This window comes from Cynara cardunculus, assembly GCF_001531365.2.
Source record: "Cynara cardunculus var. scolymus isolate 2C chromosome LG 12, CcrdV1, whole genome shotgun sequence".
Classification (NCBI taxonomy): Eukaryota; Viridiplantae; Streptophyta; class Magnoliopsida; order Asterales; family Asteraceae; genus Cynara; species Cynara cardunculus.
Genome location: NC_037539.1, coordinates 2,252,640 through 2,265,052, shown reverse-complemented (window position 1 = coordinate 2,265,052; position 12,413 = coordinate 2,252,640). Strand labels below are relative to the sequence as shown.

At 31.1% G+C, this 12,413-nt stretch overlaps 1 protein-coding gene across 2 annotated transcripts; it reads left to right on the top strand.

Moving 5' to 3' along the window:
- Positions 1–2,661: 2,661 nt before the first annotated feature.
- Positions 2,662–8,452, top strand: LOC112523271 (ras GTPase-activating protein-binding protein 2-like). 2 transcript variants are annotated; one of them, XM_025132799.1, is made up of 11 exons: positions 2,662–2,749; positions 4,853–5,082; positions 5,625–5,686; positions 5,765–5,925; positions 6,006–6,205; positions 6,296–6,473; positions 6,564–6,682; positions 6,841–6,903; positions 7,599–7,662; positions 7,871–8,045; positions 8,183–8,452. In XM_025132799.1, the coding sequence occupies exons 2-11, from the start codon at positions 4,855–4,857 to the stop codon at positions 8,214–8,216; spliced, it is 1,284 nt and encodes a 427-aa protein (XP_024988567.1). In that variant the 5' UTR covers positions 2,662–2,749; positions 4,853–4,854; the 3' UTR covers positions 8,217–8,452. The 2 variants fall into 2 exon arrangements, with proteins under 2 accessions (XP_024988567.1, XP_024988566.1); XM_025132798.1 differs by having other exon boundaries at positions 5,625–5,925.
- The last annotated feature ends 3,961 nt before the right edge of the window (positions 8,453–12,413 follow it).

The following is a 12,413-nucleotide window of genomic DNA, read 5'->3' as shown; positions in this document are numbered from 1 at the left end:
AGAGAGAGAGAGAGAGAGATGTTGGTAATTATACAACCTTTGTCATTTATGCAACCAATACAACCCAATATCAACCATCCAATTCATTTGATGAATATGTGATTTTATAGAGGTTTTGATTATTTCMTAATATAAAGTATTACTCATAATTAATGAACCGTATTCATCTTCCATAAATATTTAAATCATAATAAATAAACTCTAATCATTTCCATAAATATTTTAATTTATTAAGTTGCATTGGTTGTATTTGAAATAAACCCTATATATATATATATATATATATATTTTTTTTTCATTAATATAATATAATATTGAGTTTTTTAAATAAAAAATTATTGGTGTTAAACATGATTTTTTTAAATATTTTTGAATTTACTTCTCTATTTTAAATATATGATAAACTAAAAAAATACAAACTTTCAGGAGTTTTTGAATATTTGAATTATGATTTCTGAGAGTATCTCTAATAATTTTTTTAAGATGGACTGAATAAAGATTTTGAAGATTTTGAACATTTTTTTAACAGATTCCTCAAAAATGGAGAATAGGCATGGGAATAAGATATGCATGGGGATGGGATGGGGACCTAATCATCATCCCCGTCCCCATCCCTACCGGAGAATATGATCACATCTGTATCCCCGTTCCCCAATGGGGAATGGATAATTTCTCCTCCCCCCCGGTTAATAATATATTTTAAATCATGTTTGTTAAATATCACACTCGGTCAATAATGGTTTATGTTTAAAACTCACATATTTTCACAATTTGCTTTTATAAAGTATCAAAATATTTATATATGAAGAAAATCAGATCAAATACGTTTTTATAAAGTTTTTTTAACCCCCACTGAAGAACTTATCCTAATCATCTTTAAATTTCAGATAAATATTTGGATTCTAATAATCCTTTCTGATCGTCAAATGCAAAAAGTTTCATTTCTTTTGCGACCAAAGGTGATCTGGTAATTTATAACAGTATTAATTTTATCTTGAGAAGGGAGGATGAAAAGAGTTGAAACTCATACCTTACGCTTAACACAAAGCCCTGTAATCCTTTATATAAAGCCCCGAATCTTAATTGCAAGATGAAAGCCTTGAATCTTGATTGCTCGAGTTCTACTTTACATAAATCCTTGAGTTTTACTTTAACAAAATAAAGATTTTCGTTGGTTTGCATTGATTTAACAAAAGCCTTGAGTATCTTGCAGGATGAAAATCTTGAATCTTGATTACTGGAATTTTATATAAAATAGCATGCCAAAATCACCGTTTCCGCAATGGGGACGAGGATGAGAGTGTGATCGTATTCCCCGTTGGGGTCGGGAACGAGGATGGAGACGAAGATGGGGATTGGGGTCCCCGTCCCCTTTTCACGATTAATGGAAAAAATATGAAAGAGAGTATAAAAATCTCCAAATTTTAAAAACAACAAAAAATGATCATAACGATAAAAAAATATTAAAATATTATTTGATATATTTTTATTAATAAAAACTTTAAAAATTATATTATAATTATGTAATTAATGTTGTAATTTATAAAATAGGAAATACAGTTGAAGTTAAACATACTTTTGTTTTAATAGTTTTAAAGTTTCAGTTTATATTTTAGAGATTTTTTAGAGAACCTAAGTAATAAAAACAATCTTAAAATAAAAGTGTAAACAATATTATTTATACTATATTATAAAACATTTGACAAAGCCTCTTAAAAACCAATTTTTATGTATGAAATACTGTTTATTTATGCATAGTACTTAAAATTCAAGATTACAAGTAAAAGTGATTTTGCGTAAATACAACTTATTAAAGTTTCATGTTTGAATTCGTGTAACTAGCTGCAGATAAACATAATCAAATAGAAGATAATAATCTCATTTTAAATATAAAAAATCTAAAATTTAATTAAGATAATCATTAAAAAATTAAAGAAAATAAAAAAATAAATTAAAGAAATACACAAAAAATAAGAAATTTTAAATAGTTAGTTTAATACTAATATCAATATTTTTTTTCAATTTTTTTATGATATATCTTCATATATAGATTTTATTCAAAAATAAAAACATTATCGTTTTCTCAAAACTACATAAATTTGTATTTTAAAATCACCTGAAACAAAAAAAAAAAAAACAAAATATCAAAATCAAGATATATCTCATTATATTATACAAATATTCTTCTGTATTTTTTTAAACAATTACTATTAAAATATCAATATTAATTTTAGAGTATTTCCGAATGTCCCAAGACACTATTCTTTAAGCTGACCTCCTTCCTACGAGGAGGATCGACTACGCCTATGGAAGACGATGAGTCAACATCATTCCGTTGATTAAAAATGAAGTTAAACCTGCAGTCAATATCCTCGTCAGTCCTATGTGGCATCAAACTATTGGTGCGTTCAGTTCTCCATCTTCATACCTACCGTACCCGATCACCGCCTCGCACAAGACCCAATGCCCTACCTCGCACCATACATCCCTCTACACTACAACGACAAATCCCAACCGTTGATCAATTAAATCTGACACGTGTGGCCAAAATAAGGTACATAGATCAGAAGTGGCCATCAAAATCAAAACTTCCCTCCAAGCATACAGTAGGGTGCCGAAGTAGGTAATAAAAGTCCCCTCGTGTATTTTTGGAAGAGATTTTTAGAGAGAGAATCTCGCGCACAATAAATTCGTGTTTGTATATATCTCCGCTATCTTCTCGGTGGTCTCAGATCAGGTTTCGTCGAAGGTATATTCTTCAGTCCGATTCTCTTCACAGTCGGTGTAAGAAAAATTATCCAAAACTGATTTTTTTTATAATCGATGATTGTGTTTGTTTACCTTGTAGAATTATGTGAAAAAAGTTCGAAAATGTGTAATTGTAGAGATCATCGCTAGAAAAGGGCATGCATTGAGGTTTGATGATTCGAGTATATATTACTTTGATGCATAAAAGTTGAAGATTGGGGTATTTTTCTGTACGTGGTTGATGTTATACTTTTATCGGGATTAATGTAAGAATTATGTGTGAAAGTTTAGGTTTTTTTGGGTAATCATGGATTGATCGTTGAGAAATGGGGCATGCATTGAGGTTTGGTGCTTTGATTGTATTTATTGAATGTTAAAAACAGATCTAGTTATCATTTGGTGTTTTGGAGTGTTTGGTTAAGGGTTTTGCGCTGCTGTTTGGATGATTTGATTGTTTAATTAGCTTTTGTGTTTGTTAGGGTTTTGAGGGGTTCAGAGGTGGCTTTGCTTTTCATATCGCATCGTTTATGTGGCTTAATTTAAAAAATGGGGTTTATTGAACTGGTATGATATCATTTGATTGTCTGGTATAATTCTCTAATTAATTATGTTGGAGAGTTTTAGTAAGATTAACATCTGCAGAGATTAGATTTCTAAATGTGATTCTGGAATGTTTGAGAGTCTAGCTTTATATAGCAAAACAATTCCTTGTACATATTTCTATCTATGTTGGTTCAAAAAGGTTAGTGATTTTCATGTGGATGTTACTTTGAAATAGAAGAAGCTGGTTTTACTTGATTGATTCTCCATCAGTATGATATGTTCAGTGGTGTGTAATTATTTATAAGATGGATAAAAACTGGAAGCCCCAATTGGACCCCCTAAGTTGATCATTTTTTCAAACTTATGCAACAGTAAATCATTGAACATGTAAAACATCTGATTAACAAGATTCGTAGGTAGAGCACGAATCATGTTCCACTATCATCCTATTTTATATGATTGTGATGGTTACATAATCTAGGACCTGCAGGGAAGAGAGATGCCGGTTGTCGGTGCTTGGGATGGTTGTTAATAACCAGAAAGCATGTTTGAACATTAATAGATCTAATGCATTTATGCAAAACCTCTAAAAGCTTATCATTTTGTGAAACGGGAAACCGACATTTTAACATGACGTACATATTATGCTATCAGATTTTGTTTGCTTGCAAGTATCGTTATCATATGAATGATCACGTTATTTTCGTGCGTATGTGTCCAATGGTGCACATTAATTGTCTAACGGTTTGCTTGTTTTTGGCTCAATCAACTGAATGAGCTTAAAGGCTTATATGTTCGGCAATAAAGTAATGTTTTTTTTTGGTTAGCTTTTAAGCAATGGTCGGAAACGGACAAATTGGGTATGCTACCGAGGCATCGTTGTCCACATAGGCCATCTTTTTCCAGACAAGTCTGAATATAGAAAAAACAAACAAACTCCCCTAATATTTCTAACTATTAATTAGAGGGTATTTAGTTTGAAACAAATTTCATCATATACTGGATGTGCTTCAGTATTATATATGTGGATTCAAGCCCCTATACTTGCCTATATGTGTAGATTTTTTGCATATTTAATGGTCTGTTTATGACTGTCATTTTTGTTTGTTAATATATTCTTTCAACGTATTTAATCGCTAATTATTATATGAATGAGATGCATGGAAATGTTTGTTAATATATTCTTTCGATGGATTTAATCGCTAATTATCATATGAACGAGATGCATGGAAATGAAAACCCTTTTGGTCACTTGTCAAATTCTTTCCACTTGTGTCTTGCACACTACGAAACAAAGAACTTTCACCGACGGAAACATCCATCGTCAGAAATCTGTCGCTAACAATGAAATACATTTCATCTTTCTTATAGTTAATGGTACTTGGTTTTAGTAGTGTTACTTTATTGGAGATTACTTAATATCTTTCATTGTTTTGTATACAGTTGCTATCTTGAAGGCACTTTTTGAAATAAATGTAAACCAAAGGGGACCAAAGTTCCTTTGTTTTAATTCATTTAGAAAATAAAACAGATGCAAATGTTAATATACCCTTTCTTGCAGCGATGGAGAAAGGCAATGTTATGGAAGCGCCATCTTTGTCCGCCCAAGATGAGGCTGATGCTTTTGTGAAACATGACTACTCTGCTCAGGATGTAGCCGATGCTTTTGTGAAACAGTACTATAATATCCTGCAAACATCTCCTAAAGATGCTCATAAATTTTACAAGGATGAAAGCATCCTAGCCCATCCATGTGCTGATGGTTCAATGAAATCGTTAACAACATTGAAGGTAAGAAACTTTCAGTCAATTACAGAATGAAGTTTACTACTCGGCCATCTTTAGACATAATTTTGACTTAATAGTATATACAACCTTTTCCACATGTAAATTTATCCATTTTAATACTAACTATTATCCATTTCTGAATATTAAGGTTGAGTTAGAAGCTAATAATCCGTTCTTGCATAATTGCATTTTCATTATGTGAAACATATGAAAGTCTTTTCTCTACTTGACCATAATGATGATGTGTTTTTTCGGATTATCATCACTTTAGACTCTGATGACATATAGAACCTGTTGTATCCTGCCCTAATAGAATTCATGAATCTTCTATCTTATAGTTTTTATTTATATTTACTCACTGGAGTGTTGTGTACCTCTTAACGCATGCATATTTTTGCTTTTGGGCAATTTCAGTTGCATATCTTGACTTTGACTTGTGGGTAATTTTCATTTTTTTTTAACTTTGACATACAAATGGTGGCTACTTTTTTCTGCTTCATGGTTGTATAACTTATAAATTCATGCCTCATTTCATTCTGGAGCAGGATATTGATCATGAGCTCATGTCTTCCAATATCAAGGACTGGAATCCTAATCTAAGCACCGTGTATGCTCAAGACTCGATAATGGAGTCAGTGCTTGTAGGAGTAACCGGCTCTTTGACTGACAATGATAATGTGACCAGACACTTTACTCACAGTTTTTTCTTGGCACCACAAAACGGCGGTGGCTTTTTTGTACGCAATGACTTTCTTCAGTTTATCGAAATCAACAAGATTTCAGAAACTTCACTTCCTCTTGATGATGCTGCAAACCATCTGATTGCTCCACAGTCGAATGATACAGGTAATTTGATTACTTTTTTGTTCATTCTATGATTCTAATTGGTAAGGCTTTTTGTTTATCAATGTTCTATGTTTGTTTAGCGAAAGACTCCTCCTTGGAGACTGCAGAAGCTCCCGAAAAGGATCTGACCAAGAAGTCTACATCTAAAAAGGAGGATGGTGATTCATCAAAAGGAAAGAAATCACTTCCTGCTGAACCAAACAAGAAAAGCGAACCCTTAACCCCCCAGCCAGCTCCAAACATGCAAGATGATGCAAAAAGAGTGTCCTATGCATCTATTGTGAGCTCATTTCGAAGAAAAAATAAGTTCTGTTGTAGTTTTCTATTTTTCCAGAAAACTTTTCCGAATTATTATTGCCTTTGTCTGTAGGTGGCAAAAGAGGGTTCAGTAGCATCCATTCCGCCAGCATCTCCAAATGCTGTTGTAAGAGCTTTGCCCAACACTGATAGGCAATCAAGTATGCATCTTGCCATACCCAAACCATCTGCTCTTCCTGCCAAAGCATCAACGCTTCCTAGCAACGTTGCTACAGAAAACATCTACGACTGTAAGCTCATTTGCACGTTATCAGTGTCAAGTTGTTGCATTTCAAATCTTTAATATGATACCCTGAACTTCTTTATGATAATTGTTGCAGTTAAGTCGATACGCATCAAGGATCTACCACCAAAAATAACTCATGACTCACTTCTAGAGGTGGTTAAGAAATTTGGTCCTGTCAAACATAAAAATATTCAGATTAAAGAATACTCAGAGGTCTGGTTTCAGATTTACTCATTTTATATTCTAAGAAATCTAATCGGCAAGTTTCTTTGCAAATGCAAGGGAAGGGATTAGTACAAAGACTCCCCTCCTCAACCTTTGCAAAACCATGAGCCTACCTTTATAATTGCTAATTCTAGTGCTCTTTTCAGGATGGGTATCGTTATGCTTTTGTTGAATTTGATAACACCAAATCTGCCCGCAGCGCAATAGAGGTACCATAAGCTATATGCGGATTGTTAAAAAACAAGAAATCAATCCTTTCTTTCATGTTTACAAATTGTTATGACACTGTTTGATTTGATAATAGCATCACAATTTAAATATCAAGTTGATTTCATATTTTTAGCTTATGAGTTGCAATTCATCTAAGACTCCTAGTTACTAGGGTCCATATACGCCATTGACCTAAATTGAGAATTTTCTTCAACATAACCTTCTGACAAGTTTAGTGGCATTCTGGTCTAACAAAGTAACCAAAGGGCCTCATAAAGAGATCAAATAACGGAAGGCGGAAGGTCCTTTTGGGAAAATGTAGAATAATACACCTACTGAGAGACTCTGGCCTATCAGTATTTAGTAACCCAACCTTCTTAGAGGTCAAGCGTTCAAACCTCACCAAAGGTGAGAAGTATGTGTAATTTCAATTTGCCATATATAAATATTATATAATTAAAAAAATGGCATTCCTCTATAAAGGAGTGACATTTTCGAACTTGTCAGAAGATCATGGTTTTAAAAGGAACTTGTTAGAAGGCCATTTAACTAAAAGACCCTAGTTAATAGAACCCTTTAGTCATGGTATAAACTTTATTGTTGATGTTTAATTATACATAATCAAAATGTTTAGCCTTGTGTCTAACGTAAAAAGATAATTATTTAAGTTCTAAGTTTTCTCCACATTCTTCAGGCTCGCTACATCAAGTTTGAGGATAGAGAATCCGAAATTCAGTATAAGAGATCTTCTAATCAAGGTTTGTGAAAAAATGCCATCTTTTAGACATTATATTCCTTATTTTCTAGAAATTTTTACGTTACGCATCATCTGCAGTTCTGCCCTCCTATTTTGGTACACGTTTTTGGCTCAGAACGTTGCTTAGGAGGCAACATACTAATTTGTTCACTCAGTTTCACAAAGGTAGTAGTTGCTATGGAATTGATTTTATCATCTTGCCCTTGCAGGAGGGTATAATAACATGGGGAGGTCACCATCTGGAAAGGGAGGATTCCGAAACGACAATTTTTGGCCTCGTGATGGAGAAGGTCGTGGTAGTGGCAGTTGGGGTAGGTACAATGAACATGAAAACGGTGGTGACCCTTCTGGACAAGCTCGAGACTATAATCAAAGGCGTACCAGGTACTTTCAAGATCATTCACAGAAACAACCTCTCTACTCCTCAGGGTAGAGGTGTAGAGGTGAGGTTAGCATACATTATACCCTCACCAAACCGAGCTTTGCATGATATTTATTGGGTTCGTTTGATTTGGTTTTAGGTTCGTCCAAGATCAAGCTCGGAGCTTCACATAAGCTATAAATCATAGTGATTAAACTTCTTAAAAGGTGCGGGTTTCCTTCTTTGAATTAAAGGTACTTAGAATTTTTTGTGGGTTTTCGTTCTAGGTTTTGATCAAAGGATTTTTGAGTCGAATGTTTCTTCTTGGTTTTCGGTATTATTAAGGGTATACAGAAAGATCAGCCATGGTTTTTTTTTTCTTTCTAAAATAGCTTACAAAGATGCCCAAGAAACAAAGGTTTTATGGCGTTATTTGACTTTTTTTTTCTTTCTTTCAAACTCATGAAGTGTTTGGTTATGTAGTTGATTGATATAAACCAATACCCAATTCGAATTCAAGGACTTGGACCTAAATCTAATATACAAATTGAATGTTTACTTTTCTTTTCTTAAGTGCGGGTGTCGAGGCTAATATATGTGCACCTCGACTAATCCCAGAGACCTGGAGAACAGTTAGAAACTCCGTAGTGGCGTTGAAGGCTGAATTTGGATGTTCATATGCATCTTATTGTTGCATTACTTAAAACCAACTCCTTTGGACCCACTTCTTTTGGTACCTAGTAATTTGGCTATTATACCGTGATATGTTTGCGGAAACGGTTTCTCTTTCCTTTAGGATAGAGGTATCAAATCTTTCCAGACCCTACTTCATGTGGGATTCATTGGTTTCAAGTTTGGTTTTTTTTATTTAGGGGGACTCTAATCTCCATCCTTGCTGGGGAATATGATCACATTCCCAACTTCGACATTAACGGGGAATAGGGATCCCAAACGTGGAATTGAGAATCTTTTTCTCGTTTATGTGAGATATTTTAAATCAAATATGTTAAACACTATAATCAATCTAAAAAGTATGTGTTTAAATTTCACATATTTCTAAAATTTTGCTTTTATGGAGTGTCTAGTAATCATATTTGAACAAAATCACATCATACGTAGTTGTTTGATCACAAATACTTTTGATTTTCCATGTTTTTTATCAAAAAAAATGTATAGAAGGTCTAAATTTAAAAGATACTAAATCTATTTCTTGACAAATAATATATTTAATAATATATATATATATAGAGAGAGAGAGAGAGAGAGAGAGGAAGATCAAATGTTAACCATCATTTTTGTGTTAACTTTGAAAATCCTTTCAACCAATCAAATTCCATTATTCTTATAGGTTTATGTCTTGTTCATATATATATATATATATATGTATATATATATATATATATATATGTATATACGTGGACTTAGATATGGCGGTTTTTAACTTTTGACACCCTTGTCCCCATTCCTGGTTTTTAACTTTTGTGAACCCCTGTCCCTATTCTTGGTCCTCGGTTTTGCGAGGAATTCCCGTCCTGTTGCGATGAGTCTCATTTTCATGCTTATTTTATATATATATATATATATATATATATATATATATATATTATGTATTGGGTTTGGTTGATTTGTTTATTATGGTCTATTTTTATGATTTGAATTTGGTTGTATAATCTATATTTTGCAATTGTTAAGTAATTCTCTCAACGTTAAAAGCATCCACTACGGGTAACCTTGCAAAGGTTCATGGACCGATTTACTAATCAAGCTTTCCGTTAGGAAGAAGTGGTTCTTGATGAGGTGGACAAAGAGGTCCACGTGTTAGAACCTCTTAGTGAAGAAAAAATTAGGGCCAACATATTTTTTTTAATAAAAATATATTTGAAAATATTACAATTTGTATTTTTAATTTCTAGAATAAATCTCCATAACTAGTCATATTTATTTTCTTATTCACAAGTACTTTTTTCCTAAAATTTACCAATCTTAAATCTATTTTATTTATTTTAAAATATATTTATATTATATTATAAAATATTTGACAAAAACTCTTAAAAATTATATTTTATATATGAAGTATTGCTTATTGATGTATATTACTTAAAATTCAAGATTACAAGTAAATTGTACGTAAGTACAACTTATTAAGCTCCATGTTTGAATTTTTGTAACTAATTATAGATAAATATAATTAAATACAAGATAAACTTYTWATTTTAAATATAAAATCTRAAATATAATTAGRATAATTATTGARTTCTAACAGAATACTTAGTTATTATCTTCATAAAAATTATATTATTAAATTAAAAATAAATTAAATTATAATAAAAAATTGAATAACAAATTAAAAAAAAAGGAACTTTTAGATTTTTTAAAATTTTTATGATCTCTTCAAATTTATATTTTATTAAAAAAACATTATTGTTTGCTCAAAACCACATATATTCGTATTATAACATCGACAAAGGGTCAAAGGCTAAAAAAATAAAATGAAACATATAAATTGAAATATATCTTACTGCATTGCGCGAGTACTCTTCTAATTAACTATAAAGTAAATAAAATAATTTTTTGTTAATTATGATAAGTAATTTTGAAGTATTATATAAACTACAAATGAGTTCATGATTGAGAATAAAAGGTTTATGAAATATGTAAGAAATAGAAAACTAATTTACCACTTCAAAAGATTTATGACTGCTCTTAAGTATAAAAAACTCTTACTTAAAGAAACCTTATAACACCGTTAAGTCATTGATTTGAGCAGTTAAAAAATAATAATAAGAGCTTATACTTTTATTTTCGTATTTAGTTGTTCTTTAATTTTGTAAATAAATTGCCTACACTCTTGTTCTATGTTTATAAAGCAGTATTCAACTAATTTTTTTATGTTCAGAAAAACACTGTATCTTTTTTCCATCCTTATAGATTTTTTTTTTGAAAAACATAATCGTGGTATTATTATTTTTTTGTGAAAAAATTAAATAAATTTCAACATAAAAGAAAATTTAGGGGCCATTTATCTCCGTGTAAACACTTATTAATAAGAGTTAATACTTTTATTTAACTTAACGACATCGTATGTAATATTTTTTCTTCCCGTTAAGTCCTTATCGTATAAGACTTTCAATCTTTTATCATGTTTATTTGATAAGATAACGGGATCTATAAAAGATTAATAAGTAAACGTTTAGTATATAACCCCTCAGTAATTAGAGCTCCATCGACATAAATAGGCTTGAATTGGGTTGAGTTTTTATTGAATAATTGAAGCTTGGATCATTTGGAATACGTGGAACTGAATTTTATTTTTATAAAAAATAATTTAAAACATAAACAAGAGAAATTTCATTTATCCTTGTTTCGATTGTTGGGATTGCTTATAAAACAACTTATTAACTTATTTCGGTGTGGTACCGATAATAAACATTTTTGAGTGTTTGGATAAACAACTTATACCGGTGACAAATCAGTAATAAGAAGTTTTTGAATAAATTAAACCCTTATAACTTATAATAACTTGATAAGTGTTTTTGTAGAAAAACATAAATTGTTTCAAATAAGCAATCCCAAACACCCACTTAGAATCTCATTTGGGAGTTGAGACGGTTAAAATTGAAATTCTTAAAATTTAATTAGTGATTTTACATATTAATGTCACACACACACACACACACACACACACACACACACATATATATATATATATATAAATCTATATGTGTGAATGTTCAAACGAGAACACCTATATATATATATATATGTATGAACGAACGAGATCATTGTTTGTTTTCGTCCACTTAAAATATACCGAAAATACACACTTATTATTTGCTAAATGGTCCTAAATTTTTAAGCCTTAATTCTTACGTTTTTGACATGTAATTTAACAAAATTTCAATATAAATAAAATTCCATACCCATTTAATACCAAAACATTAATATTAAGAAAATAAAATAATCTTTTAATTAATAAGAAACGACAATGTAGTCGCGGCGTCATATGAAAGGAGTGCCAGCAGGTCCTCCCAACATTTAACACGTGTCTAATCTTTATTGACCCATTGATTTTTCGACACGTTGCATTACCCCACTGTACCTGGACAAGTGCTTTTTTCCAAGAAACAAGCAGTCAATAACACACGTGTCACCACTACTCCTCTTTCGTCGTTATCACATGCCCTTTCATACCTACTTTCTTTTTAGGCCCCCTACCCTTTTTTTTTTTTTTTTAAATTGTCTCCTCTTCATTTTCCTTCATGCGGAATTTCTATTAACTCCGTTTTTTAAACATTTTAAAACATATAATTAGGTCAATCAAATTCATTTAAAACATATATTTTATTGTAGTTTTATGATTAATTTTTAATTAAATACACTTTAAAATTATA

Bases quoted from the DNA above. Each gene is read 5' to 3' on its own strand.
- LOC112523271 (XM_025132798.1), top strand. From the start codon at position 4,855: ATGGAGAAAGGCAATGTTATGGAAGCGCCATCTTTGTCCGCCCAAGAT. The intron at 6,206-6,295 runs GTGAGCTCATTT...CTTTGTCTGTAG, and splicing joins GAGTGTCCTATGCATCTATT to GTGGCAAAAGAGGGTTCAGT. The intron at 7,663-7,870 runs GTTTGTGAAAAA...TTGCCCTTGCAG, and splicing joins TAAGAGATCTTCTAATCAAG to GAGGGTATAATAACATGGGG.